At 38.0% G+C, this 22,898-nt stretch overlaps 1 protein-coding gene across 2 annotated transcripts in view; it reads left to right on the top strand.

The window, feature by feature from the left end:
• Nucleotides 1–22,898, top strand: part of TAB3 (TGF-beta activated kinase 1 (MAP3K7) binding protein 3) — a 108,178-nt gene that overhangs the window by 70,235 nt on the left and 15,045 nt on the right. For both annotated transcript variants that reach the window (XM_059910950.1, XM_059910948.1), the window contains 5 exons: nucleotides 5,496–5,687; nucleotides 10,393–11,854; nucleotides 12,739–12,899; nucleotides 18,645–18,738; nucleotides 22,023–22,106. In XM_059910950.1, the coding sequence (XP_059766933.1) occupies nucleotides 5,586–5,687; nucleotides 10,393–11,854; nucleotides 12,739–12,899; nucleotides 18,645–18,738; nucleotides 22,023–22,106 (1,903 nt within the window). In that variant the 5' untranslated portion in view covers nucleotides 5,496–5,585. The remainder of the gene's footprint in view (nucleotides 1–5,495; nucleotides 5,688–10,392; nucleotides 11,855–12,738; nucleotides 12,900–18,644; nucleotides 18,739–22,022; nucleotides 22,107–22,898) is intronic.

Raw genomic sequence — 22,898 nt, 5'->3', positions numbered from 1 at the left:
GTCTACTATTGATTTCTTCTAGTGTATTTTTCATTTCAGTTACTGTAGTCTTCATTTCTGTTAGTGGTTCTTTATGTATTCTAACTCTTTGTTAAACTTCTCACTGTGTTCATCCATTCTTCTCCCGATTCTTTGATTAACTTTATGGTCAGTACCTTGAACTCTTTATCAGGTAGATGGTTTATTTCCACTTCATTTAGTTTTTCTTCTGGGGTTTTATCTTGTTCCTTTGATTGGAACATGTTGCTGTGTTGACTGCCATTTTTATTTCTATGTATCTGGTAGGTTGGTTATGTTTCCCAACCTTGGAGAAGTGGCCTTTTGTAGGAGACATCCTAAGTGTTCCAGCATTGCACTCCCCTCTGGTTACCAGAGTTATTATTCTCTAGGGGTGTGGGCTGTGTGGGTCCTTCTGTTGTGGCAGGCTGACTATGTCATTTTGCTAGGTGTGGCTGGCTCCTGGTCTGGTTGGGCACCAGGTCCTGCTTTGTGCAGTGGTTGCCAGCTGCTGGTTGGGTGGGCCGGGTCATGAGGCAACTGGCTACAGAATCCCAGGTGTCCTAGGGCTAGTGCTGGCTTACTGGTGGGCAGACCCATGTTCAGGGGTGGGTAGTTGTGGGGCCGGGGTTCCCAGATCTAGTGTCAGCCTGCTGGTAAGTAGGGCCGGTTCTTGACTCGACTGGCTGCGGGTTCTGTGGTGTCCAAAGCTGGTGCTGGCCCACTGGTGAGTGGGGCTGGATCCCAGTGGGGCTGGCTGAGGGGCTCAAGTTGTCTCAGAGCTGTTGTTGACCTGCTGGTGGGTGGGGAAGGGGCCTAGTGGGTCCTGTGGCTACTGCTGCTCTGTTGGTAGGTGGGGCTGCATCCCCACCTGGTTAGTTGCTTGGCCTGAGGCATCCCAGTACTGGTGCAGGGATTGTGTGGGATCCTGTGGCTCATAAACTAGATGGAGGATTCCAAAGTGATGCTTGCCAACAACAGTGTCTATAAGATAGAACAAGCTCCCCAAAATGACTGCCACCAGTGTCTGTGTCCCCAGGGTGAGTGCCAATTGCCTCCTGCCTCTCTGGGAGACTCTTCAAGGTCAGCAGGTGGGTCTGACCCAGGCTCCTTTCAAATTACTGTTTCTGCCCTGGTTTCTGGAGCGTGTGAGATTTTGTGTGTGCCCTTAAGAGTGGAGTCTCTGTTTCCCACTGCCCTTGGTTCTCCGGAAGGAAAGCCCTGCTGGCCTTCAAAGCCAAATGTTCTGGTGGCTCGTCTTCCCAGTGCAGGATGCCAGGGCTGGGAAGCCCCATGTGGAGTTCAGACCCCTTGCTCCTTGGGGAGAATCTCTGCAGTTGTAATTCTCCTCCTATATGTGGGTTGCCCACCTGGGGGTTTGGGTCTTGAGTATACTGCAACTCTACCTCTTCTACTCATCTTGTTGTGGTTCTTTCTTTATATCTTTAGTTGTAGATCTTTTCTGGTAGATTCGTGACTTTCTTATCAATAGTTGCTCTGTAAATAGTTGTAATTTTGGTGTGCCCATGAGAGGAGGTGAGCTCAGGGCCTTCCTACTCTGCCATCTTGTTGTAAGTCCTTTCCCTTTGTGCTTTTGTAACTTGCTCCCTCTCTCTGTGCGCATGTGTGTGTGTGCGTGTTTGTATATATGCACATATATACATACATTTGATTTTTTTTCCTGAACCATTTGAAAGTAAAGTTGCCCTTTACTCCTAAATGCTTCATTGCCTAATTCCTAAAAATAGGAATATTCTCGTATATAACCACAGCACAATTACCAAGTCAGTAAATTTATTAAATTCAATAAATTTAACATTGGTAGAATACTTTTCCTAATGTACCATCCACATTTCAATTTTGTCAATTGATCCATTCATTTCTTTATAACATTGTCTCCATTTAGTATAGAATCCAGTCTGAGATCAGTCATTAGATTTAGTTGTCATGGTTCTAGTATCTCCTTTAATCTTTGATTTTTCTAGGCTTTGTCTTTTATGACATTGGCATTTTTTTAAGATGACATTTTCACCTTCCCACTCCCTGCTTTTTATTTTTAATAGAACATTTCCCATTTTGGTTTTGTCTTTTTTCATGAATAGTTTCAGATTACGTATTCCTAACTGGAATATTATAAAGTGATATATTCTTCTCATGGTATCACATCTGGAGGTGTGCGCTGTCCATCTGTCCCTCATTGGTGATGTTAATTTTGATTATCCAAGATGTTGTTTGATTTATGCACTACATAGTTAAATTTTCCCTTGCAGCTAATAAGCAGTTCTCTGGGGAGACACTTTAAGACCATTAATATAGCCTAACTTCATCCAAATTTCCCCCTAGATTTAGCATCCATTGATGATTCTTTACTGAAGTAGTCTGTACTGTGATGGCTGCAAAATGATGATTTTTTCCAGCTGCAGCACTTCCTGCACACATTTACCAGTTGGATTCCACTAAGCAAAAGCCCTCCCTTCGCCTTTATTTGTGTTTGTGTGTATTTATTTATTATTGGGCTAAGGACTCATGGGTTCCGCTTTTCTACAGGCCTATAATTCATTACTGTCCTTAATTGTTTTGGGGCTCAAATTGTCACAGATTTGGTCAGTGGGAGCCTCTTCAAGCTGACTTTCAGGTCCTTGTAACAAGCTCCCATCATTCTTTGAGTACGTCCACACTCTCTGGCATAACACATTCTAGGTGGAGCTACAGTTCTACATGTGAGACCTTCAGATACACAGGTGGCTCCAGTATAGTGTGTTTGGTGCTCCTGTGAGGATAAGCACAGCCTGCTCTGGAAGCATAGTGGAGGGTCCTTTAGCCCAGAGTAGGTGGAGGAGAGTTACGGCAGCCGGACTAAGTTGGGGGGTGGTGGTGACTGTCAGTGGAAGCCTCCTTAGAGGAGGACGTGCCACCAATACTGACATGTACGGTATCAATATGGCTCGGAGAAGCAGTGGGAGGGAGGAAGATAGAAAAGTATCTCAGGCAGATGGATGATCATGGGCTAATGCCCTGAGAGGAGGCAGTGTGGGACATCCATGCACAGGATCACACATAGCTCTGTTTGGTTGAGATTAGAAAACAGATACTCTGGCTGTAATGTGGGGGAAGGCAAGACCTGAGGTGGGAAGAGCAGCAGGAAGTTGCTGGTATAATGTTGATGAGAACAATATTCAGACATGCCCTGAATAATAGTAACTAATGCTTCCTGACTTATTACTGTTTGCCTTTTAAATTTTACTACAACCCTACAATTACTTCCATTTTAAATATGAAGCTTCAAAGGCTTAAACGTTGAGTATCTTTCCTAGAGGCTACTAAATGGCAGAACCAGGGTGCACACCATCACCCATTTGTTTTAATATTCTTGTTTAGTTGGTTGTGCAAGAATGGGAAGTCAAGGAGCACACTCTGGTTTCTGGTTTTGTTAACTGAGTGAATAGTAGTAACATTCATAGAGAGAACACAGTGTTTGGGGAAGGATTGTGGCAAGGAGTTCCCTTTTGTACATATTGACTAATGTCTTTGGGTTTATCCAGATGGTGCTGTGTGTAGGCAGTAGACTCTATGTGTCTGGAGTCTTAAGAGAGAGCATGCATGGTGCTTAATAGTAATTTGGGAATCATCAGCCTTTAAATGTTTTTGAAACCTTAGTAGTGGACGTCATCACTGAGCACAAGGATGTAGAATGAGAAGAGGAGGCGGCTTAGGGCCCAAACCAGGCAAACATTAATGTGACAAGAGAGGTGGGAAGAAACCAGGCTAGTGTGATGTCATAGAGGCTGAAAAAAGGAAGGAATGATCTGTAGTGTCAGATGCTGCAAAGGTCAAGGGGCATAGGAACCAGAAGATAAATCCTCTGAATTTAGCAGCAGAGAGATGATGAAGAGAGTATTTCAGTGGAACAGTGATTTGAGCCAGATTAGAGCAGACTAAGGAATGCATTGCAGGGAGCAGAATTGTATACGGAGGCCAGAAAGCCTATATATGGATGTGCGTATTGCAAGTTATCTTTATTCTTTTCCCATATTTTGATTTTTCTTTAGATTCACTAGATATCCTCCATGTTGATGTTGGAAGTCACTAAAGCAGTCCCTAATAGCTATTTTTACCTGTGGTTAGGCAGAGTCTTATCCATAGGGGCTTTGTTGCCACCTTGTAGACACAAAGAGTGTAATTACTCTTGACAGTCTTGGCTTAGAAGGAAGAAAAGAGAGAGCTCGATGCCCAGTAAAAGTCAAGAGATTGCATGCAAAATGATATTCCCTGCTTATAATGAAAGTCAAATTTGAGATTACATGGTATTTATTTTTTAATTATATACTTAATTATAAAGCAGCGAAAGTAATTCAGTATTTTCCTGCAGCATTTTAAGGTTTTAAAATATTCTCTGTAGTTCTGTACATTGCCCCAGGTAATGGTATTATTTAAAGTTTCAGGGCCTGTTTGCAAGAAACGGATTTGGTGTGGGATGACCCCCCCCTTGTTGTGTGTGGTTTAGACTTGCATCTTAAAATCATGATTTCCGTGCATCTTATGAAGATGCAGGTGTTTACTTTTCAGTCTTAAAAATATTTTACCATCTCATGAGTGATCACAGCAGAAATATGAGATTATATGGTATATACACTGTACATTTTTTCCCCTTATAAAAATGGGAGCGATAGATTAAAAAATGGGTCAGTTAATTGATCCTTGATGGTACCACTTGATTTATGATTTCATTATTACTTCACTAGCTGCCTTTATTTACATGGGTGCTTAACTTGACTAATACCAGTGAGATTGGGGGTCACTTGCCTCTACTCAAACTGTGCCCCCAAATCCTGGCATCTTTGCACCTGTGCCAGTTGCACCAGAACTAGGTGAAACCTTAGCTAGGCAAGTCTGGCTACTGATGGACCACCAGCATCATCTTTGAAAACAAAGGATTCTGCATTTCCATTTTTGTTTGCCCAGTAGTTTCATTTAGACATTGGGTTTGCTTTACTCAGACTTCAAATTCAAGCCTTTTGGCTTCAGAGTAGAGGGAGAATGTAAGGCAAACAGGACATGTGTGGTTTGTGGTGTTATTATCAATTCCTGTTGCCTGATTTTATTACTTCAGACATCAAAATGATTATCCCACTTTAGAGGAGTGATGCCCTTAGGAAAACATGAGTGATTATACATAAGTAGGATTTCTCAAGACTTAGAAAAATATGGTTGCCAAATAATAATACTCTGTATTTTTAATCTGGCTGCTGCTTTTTTCATTTTTGAAGCATTAAAATGGAACTGAAGGTTTGGGAATTTTGTTGTTGTTGTTTTTAAACCAGTGATTAAGCTATATATTACATCAGAAAAATCTTTGGCTAAGTAGAATTTGTCCATTTTCCAACTTTAGAATTTGGTATACTTATTTTAGATTGCTCATTTTAATGTATTGATGGTTTCTATTTGAATAAAGTGAAATATGTAATTAAATTTAACCATACTTTAATTTCTTTTAATAGAAAATGACTGCAGTATTGGAAGATCATTACTATTGGAAGACCGATTAGCATCCATTTCATAAGAGAAGCTTGACCACCATTTGCTCTGGCATGGCGCAAAACAGTCCACAGCTTGATATGCAGGTTCTCCATGACCTCCGACAACGTTTCCCTGAGATTCCGGAGGGTGTGGTGTCTCAGTGCATGTTACAGGTAGATTACCCACCAATGATAGTGATATTAAGTTACAGTTTTCCTTATTAGAGGTGACTTTGTGTTGTGACTAGAACTCAGTTAAGTTTTCTTGTTTATGTTGGGGGAACATTTAGAGCAGGATTTCTCAACCTTGGCACTGTCGACATTTTGGGCTGGATGTATTGTTTGTTGTGGGGTCTGCCTTGTGCATTGTAGGATGTTTAGTAGCATCCCTGGCTTCCACCCACTAAATGCCATTAGTATCCCTGCAGTTGTGACAACCAAAAATGTCTCCATGGGAGACAAAATCTCCATGTTCCATGGGAGGCACAGTCTCCCCCATTGAAAACCAGTGATTTAGAGAAAAGAATAAAGGCATGTAGCAAAAAGAAAGATTCTTCATGCATTTCACTTCTTAAATTTTGGGGGTTGTGTCATCAGTCCCCAAATCCTTAGAATTGAATTCTGAATTTCAAATTTATCATTATAATTTCTTAAACTGTATACTTTTTTAGCCTATTTTTTAAAGTTTTTAGAAAGTTCCCTCCCTTTCTTACTGTTTTTCTAGTTAGTAAATGCTTACTAATATCTAATTTTAAGTGGAAGGCTACTTTCTTTAGTTTAATCACATTACTTTTGTCTTGTTGTCTTCTATTGAAATAAATCTTTCATCTCTGATAGAACGTGTCTTCCCACTTAAGGGGCCACAGAGAAATAGGCCTAACACTTCCCCTGTTGAGTTTTGCATCATCCTTCACAGAATCGCAGTGTGTTTTGGGTTACAGCACTTCCCTAGTTGGTTGACTTTTGGGAGCAGTATTTCTATCGTGCCCACTGGACTTCCTTACACAATCAGTTCAAACTCTATGTTACTGCATAATATGCAAGCTCTCCCTTACAGTGTGAGCTGCTCAGGATATAATGTAAACCTATATATAGTTGAGGTTAATTGCAAATAGAGACTCATAGATCAGTGGTGGTAACAGAGGTGCTTCCTTTGTTTGCAAGCCCTTCTACTAGGTCTCGTTTTTGTGTTATAGCTTGTCTTTATTTTTTCTAACATAACATTTCCAGTCTGAATCTCCACTCTTTACTTTAGCCCCATTTTGGTCTCTGGTAGAGCAAAGGTACTTCCCACTGGAGTGAAACCCTTCTAGTTTAAACCAACTTCCTAGCAGTCACCTTCCTAACTTATTCTAGGGCCCCACCTTGTTTTTTTAACTTAATTTTATTTAGCCCTTTATTTTTTCAAGGCTTATTGTCTTCGTTTTACTAAATTGAAAGAATGGAACTTTAAATTCAACTCAGTGAACATTTGTTGATAACTTACATTGTCCTAAGTCTTTTACTTTTTTGTTCCTTTGGGATTAATATTGTTTATCAGTATGGACACTTATCACCTGCTGGCTCTGGAAAGTTTCTCTTTTTGCATTAAAATATATAAGACTCAGTAGTTTGCCTTTTTTTCCCTTTTTTAAAAAAAATTTATTTATTTATTTATTTATTTATTTGTATGTATGTATGTATGTATGGCTGTGTTGGGTCTTCGTTTCTGTGCGAGGGCTTTCTCTAGTTGCGGCGAGCGGGGGCCACTCTTCATCGCGGTGCGTGGGCCTCTCACTATCGCGGCCTCTCTTGTTGCAGAGCAGAGGCTCCAGACGCGCAGGCTCAGTAATTGTGGCTCACGGGCCTAGTTGCTCTGCGGCATGTGGGATCCTCCCAGACCAGGGCTCGAACCCGTGTCCCCTGCATTGGCAGGCAGATTCTCAACCACTGCACCACCAGGGAAGCCCCTTTTTTTCCTTTTAATTGAAGTATAGTTGATTTACAATGTTGTGTTAGTTTCAGGTGTACAGCAAAGTGATTCAGTTATACATAGACATATATCCATTCTTTTCCAGATTCTTTTCCATTATAGGTTATTACAAGATTTTGAATACAGTATAGTTCCCTGTGCTATACAGTAGGTCCTTGTTTATCTATTTATCCCAAACTCTTTATTTATCCCTCCCTCCCTCTCCAGTAGTTTGCATTTAATACACAAGCTTTAAAGCCTCTCTCTAGGTTGTCATCCCCCAGTTTAGGACCAGTTTTTAGGGATATGATGCTTTATTGGCTCAGTCCTTTCATGAGTGTTCACATATGTCTTCTTAAAACTTCTGACCTCTTTATCCAGCTAAACAATTTTTATTTCTTTCTTCGTCATATTTACTGTTTGATAAATTTTTTATCCTTTTTTTTTTCTTTTTAAGACATTTAGCAGGTCAGATATGACATTTGAATCTATTGTGGTGGTATTTTAAAAATACTTCCATAAAGATAATACTTAAATATCTTGTATTTGTGTCTTTAAATTTTTCTTCCTAAGAAAATGTACTCAGCTTGTCACTGTAGACATACATTTGAATAGGCTGACAACTCCAACTTTGCATCATTTAAATTTGTATCTTTTTTGTGGCAGTACTGAATTAGGCAACCTAATTCAACGTAGAAAACATGAAATTTTAGTATAATTAATAAAAATGTCAAATAGTAAAGTGTTACTGCTTAGGTTTCTAGTTTTTGTTCTCCTTTTAATCCATAGGTTTATTAAAAAACTTGAAGGAGCTAATAATCTTTTTTTTTTTCCCCTTCAGATATCTGTCAGTGACACTGTCTTGTTGGCAATCAATTTGAATCCTTTGGCTCCAAATTTGCTTAGTATCTAGCAATATCTGTCTTCTATCTTAATATCTATCTTCCTTCCCTTCATCAGCATGGTTTCAAGCAGGATAAGAAAAAGCCCAAACTTAACTTGTTTTCTTATATTTCAACAATTACTTTTTTCTTTGGCTCAGAAAGTATTTTAAAAAGTATTTGAATTTTTGTATCAAAAGTTTTATATAAGGAGGGCTTCCCTGGTGGCACAGTGGTTGGGAGTCTGCCTGCCAATGCAGGGGACACGGGTTCGAGCCCTGGTTTGGGAGGATCCCACATGCCGCGGAGCAACTAGGCCCGTGAGCCACAACTACTGAGCCTGCGTGTCTGGAGCCTGTGCTCCGCAACAAGAGAGGCCGCGACAAGTGAGAGGCCCGCGCACCGCGATGAAGAGTGGCCCCCGCTCCCCGCGACTGGAGAAGGCCCTCGCACAGAAACGAAGACCCAACACAACCAAAAATAAATAAATAAATAAGCCTACACCTTTAAAAAAAAAAAGTTTTATATAAGGAGAAGGATAAAAGTTATTGTGGAGTTTTTGATAAAGCCAATTCTTTGAATTTCTGAGAATTCATTTTACAAAGGTTTGCTTGACTGAATTTTCTTTTACTTCCTAAAGTTTCAGTATAGTAATGTACTTTTGGCCTAACATCCTGTCCCTTGAAATTACTGTGTTATAGTAGAAAGAGCACTGGGAGTCAGAAGACCAAGAATCTAGAACTGGCTCTCCAGTTAACTAGTTAAGCGCTTGTTGTCAAGTCATGTAACTTCCCAGGCGTCTCTTTGCTCATCTGTAAATGAGTTGAGTTGGAGTAGATGGGAACCCTAAGAGTTCTCTCAGCTCTAAAATTAAAACATTTGATGTCCTGTTTTACATTTAGCTTTATTTGGTTCTCAGCAGAAGTGAAGTGTTTGCTTTCATTTTTATATAAAATGTACTTTTCCCTAGAATATAGTTATATGTGTATATGTGCGTATCGGTATATATATTTATGAAATACGGAGAAGATCATGATAATTGAGAAACTTCAATAGATTATCTCAAAGGCAATGAATAATTGTGTTTTAGGCCAATAAAATAGTTCTGAATTCTGTATTTTAATGGAAAACTATCTTATAGTACCTTAAAATTTTCAAAAGAGGAAACCTTTTATTAGTTTGATTACTGTCAGTTGGAACATCTAAAATGTCAGTTTGCTGTTTACCATCTTTGTGTGTGTATATAATTCAAAAAATTGAAATCTTTAAAAGATTTTGGAAGTGTACCAAGCTACGTTTGAGCAGGTAAAAACTTTTGAGACTGTGGGAGTGTGAATGAATTTCATTAAGGCAGTCAAGACCTGGTTTTGTGTTAAATTACCATAACTTGGCAAAGTCATGGGAGCATAATTCAAAAAGTGGTTTTGTTTTTATACTGATATCTTTTTTTAACTTAATCTTTCATAATGAAACAGACAGTTGAAGTTAGATAGGGTTAACTTTGGTTAAAGGAAAAGTAAAGGCTGCTTTAGAATTTTTGTTGTTTTGAGTCTTTAGGAATTTTATTATAACTTCTTTCTGTTTGGGGTTTCATTACCTTTTGAAAACTAACGCATGGTTATTTTCATGTTTATCAGTTTAAATATTAATGATGGATATTACTTATATATTACAGCAAGTGTGGTGAATCCAAGATTAGCCCAGCATTTTAATTTGTTGAGATGCAACAAGTGTAAGATGAGTCCTGGATTTGGAGTCAGAAAAGTTGGGGTTGAGTCACAATGTTCATTAGTAGGTACTTTACATTTCTGTAGCAGTAGCAGTAGCGGTAGTACTAGTTACGTGAGCTAAATGTCTGTAAAATAATATGGATTGTTTGGGATCTCCTTTTCAGGGTCGATGACCATAAAGCTTTTTGTGTTTAAAATACTGTTCTCTACTTATTCTATGACAATTATATTTACATAATTCTGTGGCAAAGCTTGACTTCCCACTATTAGGATTTGTCCATTTTGCCAATGTTATTTTTACCATTTCTTCCCCCTAGAACAACAACAATCTTGAAGCCTGTTGCCGAGCACTTTCCCAGGAGAGTAGCAAATACTTATATATGGAATACCACAGTCCAGATGACAACAGGATGAATAGAAATCGCCTTTTGCATATTAACCTGGGTATTCATTCTCCTAGTAGCTACCACCCAGGAGATGGAGTGCAACTTAACGGTGGTCGAACACTGGTACATAGCTCAAGTGATGGACATATTGATCCACAGCATGCAGCAGGCAAACAGCTGATATGTTTAGTTCAGGAACCACACTCAGCTCCAGCTGTTGTCGCTGCTACTCCCAACTACAATCCATTTTTTATGAATGAACAGAACAGAAGTGCAGCTACTCCTCCTTCACAGCCACCTCAACAGCCATCTTCCATTCAAACAGGAATGACTCCATCTGCTATGCAAGGGCCTTCACCACCACCACCGCCACCTCCTTCATACATGCACATACCTCGGTATAGTACAAATCCAATTACTGTTACAGTATCCCAGAACCTCCCTTCTGGACAGACTGTACCAAGAGCTTTACAAATTCTTCCACAAATTCCAAGCAATCTTTATGGGTCTCCTGGTTCTATCTATATTAGACAGACATCTCAGAGTTCATCAGGAAGACAAACTCCTCAGAGTACGCCATGGCAGTCCTCACCACAGGGCCCAGTGCCTCATTATAGCCAGCGTCCTTTACCTGTTTATCCACATCAACAGAACTATCAACCTTCTCAGTATTCTCCCAAACAACAGCAGATCCCTCAACCTGCTTACCATTCGCCACCACCTTCTCAGTGTCCTTCACCCTTCAGCTCTCCACAGCATCAAGTACAACCATCCCAGCTGGGCCACCCTAGTTCCCATGTCTTCATGCCACCGAGTCCTTCAACTACTCCACCCCATCCATATCAACAAGGACCTCCTAGCTATCAGAAACAGGGAAGTCATTCAGTAGCCTATCTCCCATATACACCATCTAGCTTACCCAAAGGATCCATGAAGAAGATAGAAATTACAGTTGAACCCTCTCAGAGATCTGGGACAGCAATTAATAGGAGTCCTTCACCTATCAGTAATCAGCCGTCTCCACGGAATCAGCACTCATTGTACACAGCCAGCACGCCACCTTCAAGTTCTCCTTCAAGAGGGATATCCAGTCAACCAAAACCTCCATTTAGTGTCAATCCTGTGTATATTACATATACACAGCCAACTGGACCTTCTTGCGCTCCATCACCGTCTCCTCGGATGATACCAAACCCAACTACAGTTTTTAAAATTACTGTAGGCCGAGCAACAACTGAAAATCTTTTAAATTTAGTGGACCAAGAAGAACGTTCTGCAGCCCCAGAACCTATTCAGCCCATTTCAGTGATACCAGGCTCTGGGGGAGAAAAGGGAAGCCATAAATATCAGAGAAGTTCTAGTTCTGGATCAGATGACTATGCCTATACACAAGGTAATTTTACCCCTTTTTTGAAATTTAATCTTTGTGGTGAGGTGGCAATCTCCTATTCAAAATAAAATAATTTATATTAGCTGTTTAATTTTAATTAAATATTTAGTATTTATTAAATATTGGGCACTAGCATTGCTATTAAGAATAGGGTTAGTGCTTCAGAATCATCTACAGACTTTGCTTTAAAATATAAAAATATAGGCATGATAATAGTGACCTAAAAGACTTCTTTTTTAGGAAGAACATTCATTGGGAGAAAAATATAAACAAGTGAAATCAATACTGTCAAAAATACAAACTACAGAGTGGGAAAAAAAGATTCATAGAGGGTGGAGTAAAGTTTACCAAGGTGAAAAATTTGAATATTTTCTAAGAGGATGGCCTGAAGGGTGTAATATTTATAAGTAATATATATTTACAAAAAGTGGGATTGGTAATGAAGAACATTATTGGATTAGTTCACAGTGGACCTAACTAAATATAAGGAGAATAGAGTATTTTAAAAGTTTGTTTCAAGATATGTGATAATTTAGTATTCTTTCAGTATATAAGAAGGGAAGTAATTATGATTGTAATTCAATATGCCTGGTTTTGAGCCTGTTTAAAACGCACACAGGTATAGTTAAAGAGAATCTTGGGGAAATGAAGGACAGTAGAACAAGAGGAATGTGTAGATGGTGTCATTTTGGCAGAAGTTACAAGAGCTAAATTAAAGCAGATTTGAAGGCAGAATAGCATTAGAAAGACATGAGAGTAAATGTCACCTGAAGTTGAATGTGACAGGGTTCTTTACAGGTATTTCATACATTAGCAATGCATGTAGAAATTTCCCAGTCACTTGTTCAATGTTACTTTCTGCAATGACTTTATCTGTAATGCTATAGCCTTGCTGTTACATCAGCGAGCAAGGATGGAGAGGTTAGCAAAGCAATTGAAACTTGAGAAAGAGGAGCTAGAGCAATTGAAGGCTGAAGTTAACAGTATGGAGCATGACCTGATGCAGAGACGGCTCAGAAGGGTCAGCTGCACCACTGCGATCCCAAGGGTAAGTACGATCTATTAGGATGCATGGATAGGAAGGTGGACATGTTGGCTGTCCAGGCTGTTTGTTTTTCTTTTAGGTTCTGTTCCTGGCACAGTTTTGGTTTTGTTTCTGTTTTTTAAACAATTGATGAAGGACTTCTGCCTTCTGTTCTCATCAAAATAATTTGATGCTTTATTTTTTTTTCTTGTGTGAATTCCATAGACTCATCACTATTTTCAAACACTGACAGTTATAATCAAGGTAAAGCACCTCATTCACTGTTAATTGCTTTCTGTCCGAATAGAAATGAAAAGTACACCTTGACCAAATATCTTATACACTGTTCTCATGTATTCATTTATTCTTTTAAGCATATTGTATATATATTTTTCAAACATTTAAAAGTTATTTTTCTAAGTACATTAATGCACATGAGTTAGATCAAGATGAATATGCATTTTGGGAAAGTGTTGACTATAGAATATTTTAAAGTAGAGCAATTTTGTTAGTGTAAATAATTGTAGAAACTAAGATAATAGTATTAACAGCGGTCCTAACAGGAACTGCTCTCATGAAAAGATTCGGTAATATATTTTTAACATGTTGGTTAATATTTGTGAGTTCTAAAGTTCTTTAAAAATTCCGAAAAATTTGAAACAAGTGTCCTAAAATCCTGTGACATCACAAGCTTTCTGTGATCCAACCTATCATTTCATCTTTCAACATTCATTCGTTCAACAAGCATTTTTTTTTACAGTTTATGAATGTGGTCCTATGCTAGGAGCTTAGTGTATACCTGCTGGTGGGAGAAATAGACCCATCAATAGATAACTGTAATACAGTATGGTAAGTGCTGTGTCTGCTCACGGGTAATGAGAGAACTCATACATCAGCTAGTTTATCCGTGTATACTCAATACACTTTGCTCTCTCACATTATGCTCCTGCTGGAGTGGTCTTCTGAAGCCCTGTGTGTATAAATGCTGTCTGCTCTTCAGGGCTCAACTTAATCTCTGCTTTTTCATGGAGCCCTTCCTCATGTTCTTACCGTCTCTTAACTAAGGGTAATCTCTTTCTCAGAGTGCACAAGTTTAGAGAAGTTAGTGTATATGTCAGGCCTCTTGCAAACAGGATGTCTGCAGCTATGCCCTCATAGAGAAGTTTTTAACTGAAGTTCGTGGCTTCAAAGGAGATCCGTGAGTCCCTGAAATTATATGCAGAGTTTCATATGTGTGTTTATATGGGAAGCAGGTCTATAGCTTTCATCTGATTTTCATAAGGTTATTAGAACTCACCTTTTTCCCTTAATAACTGTATGAAAATCAGTATTACAGCATAACCTAAAAATACTAAACAGTACAGTATTGCTATGTAGGCATAGAGGAAAGGGGGAAGGCATTTTAGAAGGGAAAAAGAGCATGAGGTAATGAAGGCTTGAAGTCAAGACAGACTTTAAGGAGTCTTTACAGTTCCCTCACTTAAGCTGAGATTTCTGATGTCTTAACAGGTTAATGTGCATAGGTAGAATAGTGGAGGTGTTTGAACTGTATTCTGCTGGTAATGGGGAACCAGTGGAAGTTTTTGAGAAGTTAACTGTTGAGAAAAAGGCCTATTTAATAATGTAATGAAATTTTTTCTAATATTGACTAAATACCTAAGTATAGTCAATATCAGAAGTGAGAAGGAAGGGTTTTAATTACTTAAGACACATGGAAAATTACAAAGCTATCTTTAACTGAAAGATGATACTAATGTAAATCACATCTGTGCCTCATTTTTTTCCCCACTCGAAATCTTAATTATATCCTCTGATTGGGGGAGATATTGAAGAACATAACCCAAATGGGAATCCACCAGGGGTGGGTGGGCACTTCGGAGTCCTTTAGGTACTTGTAGAGTATAAACAAATTTTCTTCGCATAGAAGTCATTTCTCTAAAATAACCATATAAACTTTGTTTAGCAACTTCTTGCTGTATAATAATCCCTGCTAAAGCCCTATTGATTTCTTTGTTGTTGTTGGAAGTAGAGAATTGTCTCATGTAGCATAGATCAGTGCTTAAAAAAAAAAACAGATTTTACACGAGAGCTTTTATTGATGAGACGTCTTTAGAAAAAGAGGGAAGTTAGTCAAACTGCTGCCCTACGCTATAATTTATTTTTAACTTTTTGTTATAGAGAATTTCAAACATACATAAAATAAGCAGAATAGTATAGTGAACTCCTGTGTAGCCATCACCCAGCTTCAGAGATTAGTGGCTCATGTGGGTGATAATATCTGAGAGGTGAGAAGTTTGAGTGTGTGATTCCCATGTGTTTCCACTGCCAGACCTAGAGTAAAACAGAAGACTAATAGGAATGCGTGGCTGAAGAACAGTTATACGTGGTGGTTATGATCTGGGCTCTCAATGCAGGTGTGAATTTGAATCCTACTTCTTTCTGCTCCTTCTGTGTCACTCATATATCCTTGGATAAGCAACTTCCTTTATGCTTGTTTTCTGGGGAGTACCCATCTCATGGGATTTTTGTTAGAATTAAGTAAGATAATATACATTAAACAATGTATTAAACAATTTGTACAATGCCCAACAGTAAATGTTGTTTACAAGATACTGGAGAAATCTGCTTTAGGTATGTATATACATAACACAAATCTGAAATATTCTGAAAAAATTTGATTTCCTTTTAACTTTAGGAACATGTATAACAAGGGTATATATTATGTAGAAAATTAATTAAGAAATAAAGCATTTAGTCATAATTCCCTTTTTGTTCATAGAGGCTCATTCGTGGCACCATGATGTAGTTGAAAGGGTGCCTACATAGGCTCTGGAGCCAGAGTAACTCCTTACTCACTGGTTCTAACTTCTCTGTATCTGATTTTCCCTATCTATAAAAGGGAATCATAAGAGGTATATTTTAATATTACTGTCAAGATAAAGAGGCAGTATATGTAAAGTGCCTGGTGTGAAGTGGGTGCTCAATAAATGGGTATCACTATCACTGTCCCACTCGTGTAGGATTATACAAGAGAATTAACTTTTTTGCTGCTAAGCACATATTGCCTCCTTTACGTTTCAAACTAATTTCTTACCGAGTAGTGTATTAAAAAATTGGTTAGAAACCTGTGTGCCTCATGAAACTGAAATGCAGGTTTGTGACCAGCTATATGTGCAGTTGCAGATGCTTAGAGGAGCAGTGAAATAACCTTTCCAAGGAGGGCAGAAGTGAAGGATGCATAAGGGCCGTCATTTTTCTCAGTCTCCTATTTGCAAAGCATTGTATTAAATGCTGTGGGAGATGTCATCTCTTAACAACATCTGTATGTGAAAAGACATACATATATCTGTCTATGAACCTGTACGTACGTGTGTGTGTGTGTGTGTGTGTGTGTGTGAGTGAGAGAGAGAGAGAGAGAGAGAGAGAGAGAGAGAGAGAGAAAAGATAATGTAAGACAGTAAATCAGAAGTGCTGGCCAACTAAATGGTAGTGATATTAAGTACTTTCAGAGTTCTGAGATAGAAATGTTAGTTTTTGCTAGTAGTGTTCAAAGATGGGACACTTTCATGGAGAAGGGGGAAATTTAAGTTATACTTTGAAGGAAAAATAAGATTTTAATAATCGGAGAGCTTCCAATTACTCCCTCCCACAAGTTTTTCCCCTTCATTCATCTTGTCCTGATTAATTGGGTTTTTGGATCAACCCACAATCCCAGATGCGTAATTGGGGCCAAACTATGAAAGAACATTAGTGGTCTTCAACCTTGGTCTCTTTGAGACAACTTCTTAAACTGATGGAACAGGTGACTCAAGGTATTTCTGCCACCTTTTGGAAAAAAGCTTAGAATTTTTTACTTGGAAATGTCAGATATAAAACATCTTGGTACTTTACAAACAAGTCTAAATTATACACAACCAATCTTGAAACCCCCTCCCCCATGAAAATACAGTATACTTTTGGACAAATGGTAGTAATGTTTCAGAAACAGCTTTTTTCCCCTCAATCAGAAGCTATGAAGATGGACATAGGAATCTTACAGATAAACTCTTAGTTTTAGTGAGTTCCAGTGGTTCTACTGTCTTTGGAAATGAGCGTGTTGACGAGTTTTTTTGTTGTTATAAGCACATGTATAATAGCCTCTTGAGTATAAAGTGTATTATAATATTTCCATACTTAGTTACAGAGCTTCACTATTCAGGACCGCTGTGGCTGAAACATTCCCTTCCCCCCGCAAATACATAGGAAGGATTTGCTCCTTTAGGTACTTGACTCTCCCAGTGATTCTACAAAGAAAAGAATAGGTTCTTTCACATATTCCTAGGAAGACAGCATCACTCTTTGAAACCCTTGACCAAGTGCTTTATCTTTAATATAAATGCTCAGATGTGTTTTAAACTTTTAATATTTAATTACAAGGTGTAAACATTTTGCATGTTGACATCACATGGTTTGCCCCTAGGAAGGAGAAAAGAAAAGCAATCCCTAATAAATATTTCTCAATGACTTTTTTGTTCCCCTAGCATTCTAAGGGATTGTTAGCTCTTATTATATTCTGCCTGTTATATCATTTTAAAAACTTTTGACACCTGCTAATTTAATGGGCATTCCCAGTTATTCTGATAACATGTCCTAACAGCATAATATCTTGCATAATTGGTAATTAAAATAACCCATTTTGCTTATTTTTCATCACTTTTGTATTTAGTTTTTAGCAAAACAACATGTTTTTATCAGAATAGGATTTTATTGTCTTCCTATCATAGCAGATATTTATCTTTTACTTCATGTAGTTGAAATCACCTGAGTAACTGGGTTAATAGCTGTGCTGTGCTGAAAGATTCAGTACCCATGCCTCTGGAGTCTAAACTCTATTTTTTACTGTACATATATGTAAATAGTAAGGAAATTCAGAATCTCAAGGGAAGTAGCGGCTTCCAAAAAGCTTTATTTAACTGAAAAATAGGGCTCTCTTCACATTTCAGAGTCTCATGTATGCCCCTGAAAGACCTAGGGAGTAGGCTGGGCTGGAAAGGTCAAGGCAGAAGGAAACAGAGTTGGAGGAAGAATGGAATCCATTTGTTTCTGAAATTTTCATGTACTAGGTTAATAGCTTCCTTTGATCTAGAAAAAAAGACAAAAAGATTTCTATATAAGTTTATATAGAAGACCTCTATATAAATCCTGGCTTTATCAATTATGTTTCTTATAACCTTGGGAAAATTATATAACTTCTTTGTGCCTCAGCTTTCTCATGTATAAATTGGGGGTGATATCAGTACTTACCTGGGAAGATTGTTTTGAGGAAAGAATGAGAGAATTCTGGTGAACATAGTGCCTGACAATTAATAAGCATTAATTAAAATTAGTACTGTTGTAATTTTTACCAGCCTTGACGAGACTAAAATCGTGGACATTGCTTGTTTAAAAGGTTGATTCTTAGTTTCCCTTACCATGAAAACGTAGAAATAAAATATTCTCAATGCTTTGTGGTTAAAATATGGTAGTATTTGTATGAGAGAACATAGTGTAGTATTATAGCCCCCCCGACATTATATGCAGATTTTGTTTATATGTGGCCATATTGATGTCACCACTTTACCTGACTATTCCTTGAAAAACATACAGGACTTCTTATACATGCCCTCTAATGGATTAGGGCCATTTTCTTGGTAATAACCAGTCAGAACGATTAACGTGAATAGCAGTTCTTAAATGTTGGGCTTGATAATGACTTTCCCACAATTGCTATTTTGGGTCCTTTCTTACTAGCCTGAGGAAATGACAAGATTGAGAAGCATGAACAGACAACTCCAGATAAATGTTGACTGTACACTGAAAGAAGTTGACCTCCTTCAATCGAGAGGTATAGACTTGATTATTTGGTAAACCATAAGTAATAGTGTGGTGTTTTAAGCTGCTTAAGTAGCAATCATTTTGGTTTTACAGAAATAATGGATAAAAACTCTCTCTTAAGAGATCACAGTCCTGGTAAAGAGATCCCTTACTCCATGGCCATAGATCAGATTTGGGTGATCAAAAAATAGTATTACTTTGGCAACTTCATCATTAAGTTCTTACCATTTAGACTGTTTTATGTTGTTACTCTGTATTTATCCTCTTTTAGTCATTTACTGTGAATATTTTATAAATTGCTGGGGTTTAATTCTAAAACTTAGTAGATTTATATTATGTGATAGTCATCTAAGATATCTGTAAAAATAGGGATCGCAAATCAGAACATCAGATTTCTCATTTTAAAAATAAATTTCATATGCGGTTTTTTATGTTATCTGTTACATGAAAACATTCAACTCTATCTTAGATATTTTGTTTTTGGGGTTTTTTTGGCTCTCTTATAGAAGTGTACTACAGTAGAAGCTCTCTTAATTGACTTTGATTTACCCAACTCACCAGGTTAGAGATATTCTTCATTTCCCTCTGTAAAATACACAGCCAGGAGGCTGCATTCTGCCATGTCTCTGTACTGTTGCTCGCATCAGCTGAATTGTCTGCTTACCAAGAGTCAGTTGTGCCTGTTTTTAAACCCGTTTAAATTACAGAAGTATTGTAACTGGCATAATGTTTTCAAAACTGACATGAATGCAGGAGAAGCTGTTCTTTCTATAAAAGCCATAGGCAACTGCTTTTTAAAGACTCAAAGGCAAACACTTAAAAAATATATATAGGGACTGTGAATTAGATATGGGTGAAAACAACTGAAAAGGGTTGCAGAGGTAAATCAAAAATCTAAGAGGATTCTATTCTCAAGTTAAATGTTCTTAAAGTATCTTTTTTGCTCCATTCTAAAATCAAAACAGGGAATTATAGATCAGGGTGCAGCAAACTAGCCTGCTCTCTTTAGTGGAACATAGCCAGACCTATTTGTCTGCATATTGTCTGGGGCTGCTTTTGTGTTTCAACAGCAGTTGAGGGCTTACAACTGTATTACAGGTCCACAAAGCCTAAAACTTTTATTATCTGGCCCTTTACAGAAAAAGTTTGCCCATCCCCACTTTAGATCATCATGATGGGTGTAGTTAATTTAAGAAAGACAATATAGAAGTCTGGTCAACAGATACATAAAGAAAAGGTCTTGGTCCAACATTAAAATATTGCTATGTTTATATGTTTCGTTACATTAAAGTTGGCCTGGGCTTCCCTGGTGGCACAGTGGTTAAGAATCCGCCTGCCAATGCAGGGGACACGGGTTCGAGCCCTGGTCCGGGAAGATCCGACATGCCACGGAGCAACTAAGCCCGTGCGCCACAACTACTGAGCCTGCACTCTAGAGCCCATGCTCCGCAACAAGAGAAGCCCCCGCAATGAGAAGCCCGCGCACTGCAAGGAAGGGTAGCCCCCGCTCGCCGCAACTAGAAAAAAAGCCTGCGCACAGCAACTGACCCAACGCAGCCAAAAATAAATTAAATAAATAAATAATAAAGTTGGCGTGTAATTTTTCTTAAGAATTCCGTTTTAGTCAGCCACCCCTCCCCCACCGCCACCACTTACTGTTCTTAATTATGGCAGCTAAGAGAGCTTCTACTGTAAAGTACCCCGTTGCCATTTTAAGGCACGATTATACAGTAGAAGTGGGGGAACCAAAAAGATACGGAACTCTGTGAACAATAGACAGAAGCATATTTGCATGTGAAAGTTGAGCAATCTGGTTGGGTACCCTTGAAGTTTTATTTTCAGAAGCCTAGGGGACTCTACAGCCTAGTAGCTTTAAGCAATGAAAGAACTACTGTGTGGGGGTTAGACAAACTATTGCTAGGATATTAGAAGGTTGCATCAGTTTTTTTGCTTAATGTGTTCTTTGAAGCTAAACAAGAAACACTAAAACGTTTAGTTAGGATATTTTTAGTAAGCCTTATGGGATCTAGAAATTAGATCATCATCAGCTGTAACTTAAGTAACTGAAGAAATACATATGCAGCATCTTAAAGCATAAAAAGATCTAATTAATAAATTAAATAGCATTGTGGCTTTCATGAGCCATCATAGGAATTATTTTCAGAGAATTATTTAAAAATAGCATATCTAAATGGATTAAAACATTTGCGTATAGTACCTGCAAGGAAAACTGTTCGTTATTGAGGTTTTATAAACGAAGACCTGTGTTTTTGGTCTCTGTTGGGCAATAAAGAGCTCTTTTTGGTGCTTAAGCAGTTCTAAATCTCCCTTCATAAGGGGTCCAAATATAGCCATTTTATACTAAATTCTACTCCTCCATCCTCTGGAAAAATTTTATACTGAGTTTTCAGCCTAAATTTTTAAGCCAGAGAAGGAATCTAGACATTTTGGGGGGCAGGGCATTTAAATTAGATACAGATCAGTGTGCGAGTTGATGAAAAGCAGCTTCGTTGTTGGTTTTGGTGAGGAAAACTTTTGTTGGGGGAGAAAATTAGTTCTAGAAATCAAGAGATCCAATATATTTGAACTATCAGTACCACATATCATCCTCTGTAAATAAACATGTATACAGTTTAAAAGCTTACCTGGAATTATGCAGAACTGGCAGATTGCAATGATGGGTTCACAGATGTGAAGGTAGGACCCAAAGTTGGCATTGGATCAAAACTGACCTTGCAGGAGTCATGTCAGGAGAAGGGGCTGAAACAGACACTGTATCAGGGAGTGAACATTTTGAGAGAGGTGAGATTGTTCTGTTATTCTGAAATTGGCAGCATATCATCTTTTATTATTGATAAGTCTGTAGGCAACATTTAAGATACTCCTTTTCTTGAAGATAGGAATCCCTGAGCTGCTGATATCATAACAACTTGAGTTCATTAAAATCAAAACAAACAGAGAAAACAGTTCAGTCATCCTTTAATTTCTCTTCTTCATTTACCACCCTATGTGCGCCACATACTTAATCCTGTGTAAAGAGATGAGCTTTATAGTTAGAAAAATGTTCCTTTAGGTGATACATTGTAGAAAGAAACTGAAGTGGTAGTTTGCTTGGGTATTTTCTCAAAATGGTAAAACAATTTCAGTGGGAGAAGGGTAGGATAGTATAATGAGTTTTGAAACCCTGGAAAAACAGTTCCCCTTTTTACATGTTTTATTTCCATATTTTCAACAAAAAATTCAAATAACAGGAGAGAGAGTCCTAAATGCCTGCTGATTTTATTTTCTTTATAGGTAACTTTGATCCAAAAGCTATGAATAATTTTTATGACAACATAGAGCCTGGTCCAGTTGTACCACCCAAGCCACCCAAAAAAGGTAAGTAAGTAGGGAAATGTCACAGACGTCATAGAAATGAATATGAAAATTCCTTGGCAGTTCACCTAAAAAGCTGAAGAAATTTCCATTAGAGATAGATAGCATTTTAAAATAAAAGTTACCCTATTGATGTTACTATGGCAATAATAAAATGTCCTGAAACATTAATTTCTAAAAAGTACTAAAATTAATAACTCCTAGAGGTCAAAGGTAACTAAAATACAATATACAATTTATTTTTTAAAAAATAACTTGAAAAACTTGTTATTTTGTATAGGTGATTTACACTGTTATGTTAGTTTCAGGTGTACAGTGAATTTGGTTCTGTTATGATATACGTATACCCATTCTTTTTTCAGATTCTTTTCCCATGTAGGTTATTACAGAATATTGAGTAGAGTTCCCTGTGCTATAAGTAGGTCCTTGTTGAGTATCTGTTTTATATATAGTCGTGTATATGTTAATCCCAAACTCCTAATTTATTCCTCCCCCACCATCTTTCCCCTTTGGTAACTGTAAGTTTGTTTTTGAAGTCTGTGAGTCTGTTTCTATTTTGTGAATAAGTTCATTTGTATTATTTTTTTAGATTCCACATGTAAGTGATACCATATATTTGTCTTTTTCTGTCTGACTTACTTCACTTAGTAGGATAATCTCTGGGTCCATCCATGTTGCTGCAAATGGGGTTGTTTCATTCTTTTTTATGGCTGAGTAATATTCCATTGTATATATATATATGTGCCACATCTTCCATACCTTCTTTATCCATTCCTCTGTCGATGGGCATTTACG

The sequence above is a fragment of the Balaenoptera ricei genome, chromosome X (assembly GCF_028023285.1).
Source record: "Balaenoptera ricei isolate mBalRic1 chromosome X, mBalRic1.hap2, whole genome shotgun sequence".
Lineage (NCBI taxonomy): Eukaryota > Metazoa > Chordata > Mammalia > Artiodactyla > Balaenopteridae > Balaenoptera > Balaenoptera ricei.
This window is presented reverse-complemented; position numbering and strand designations above follow the sequence as displayed.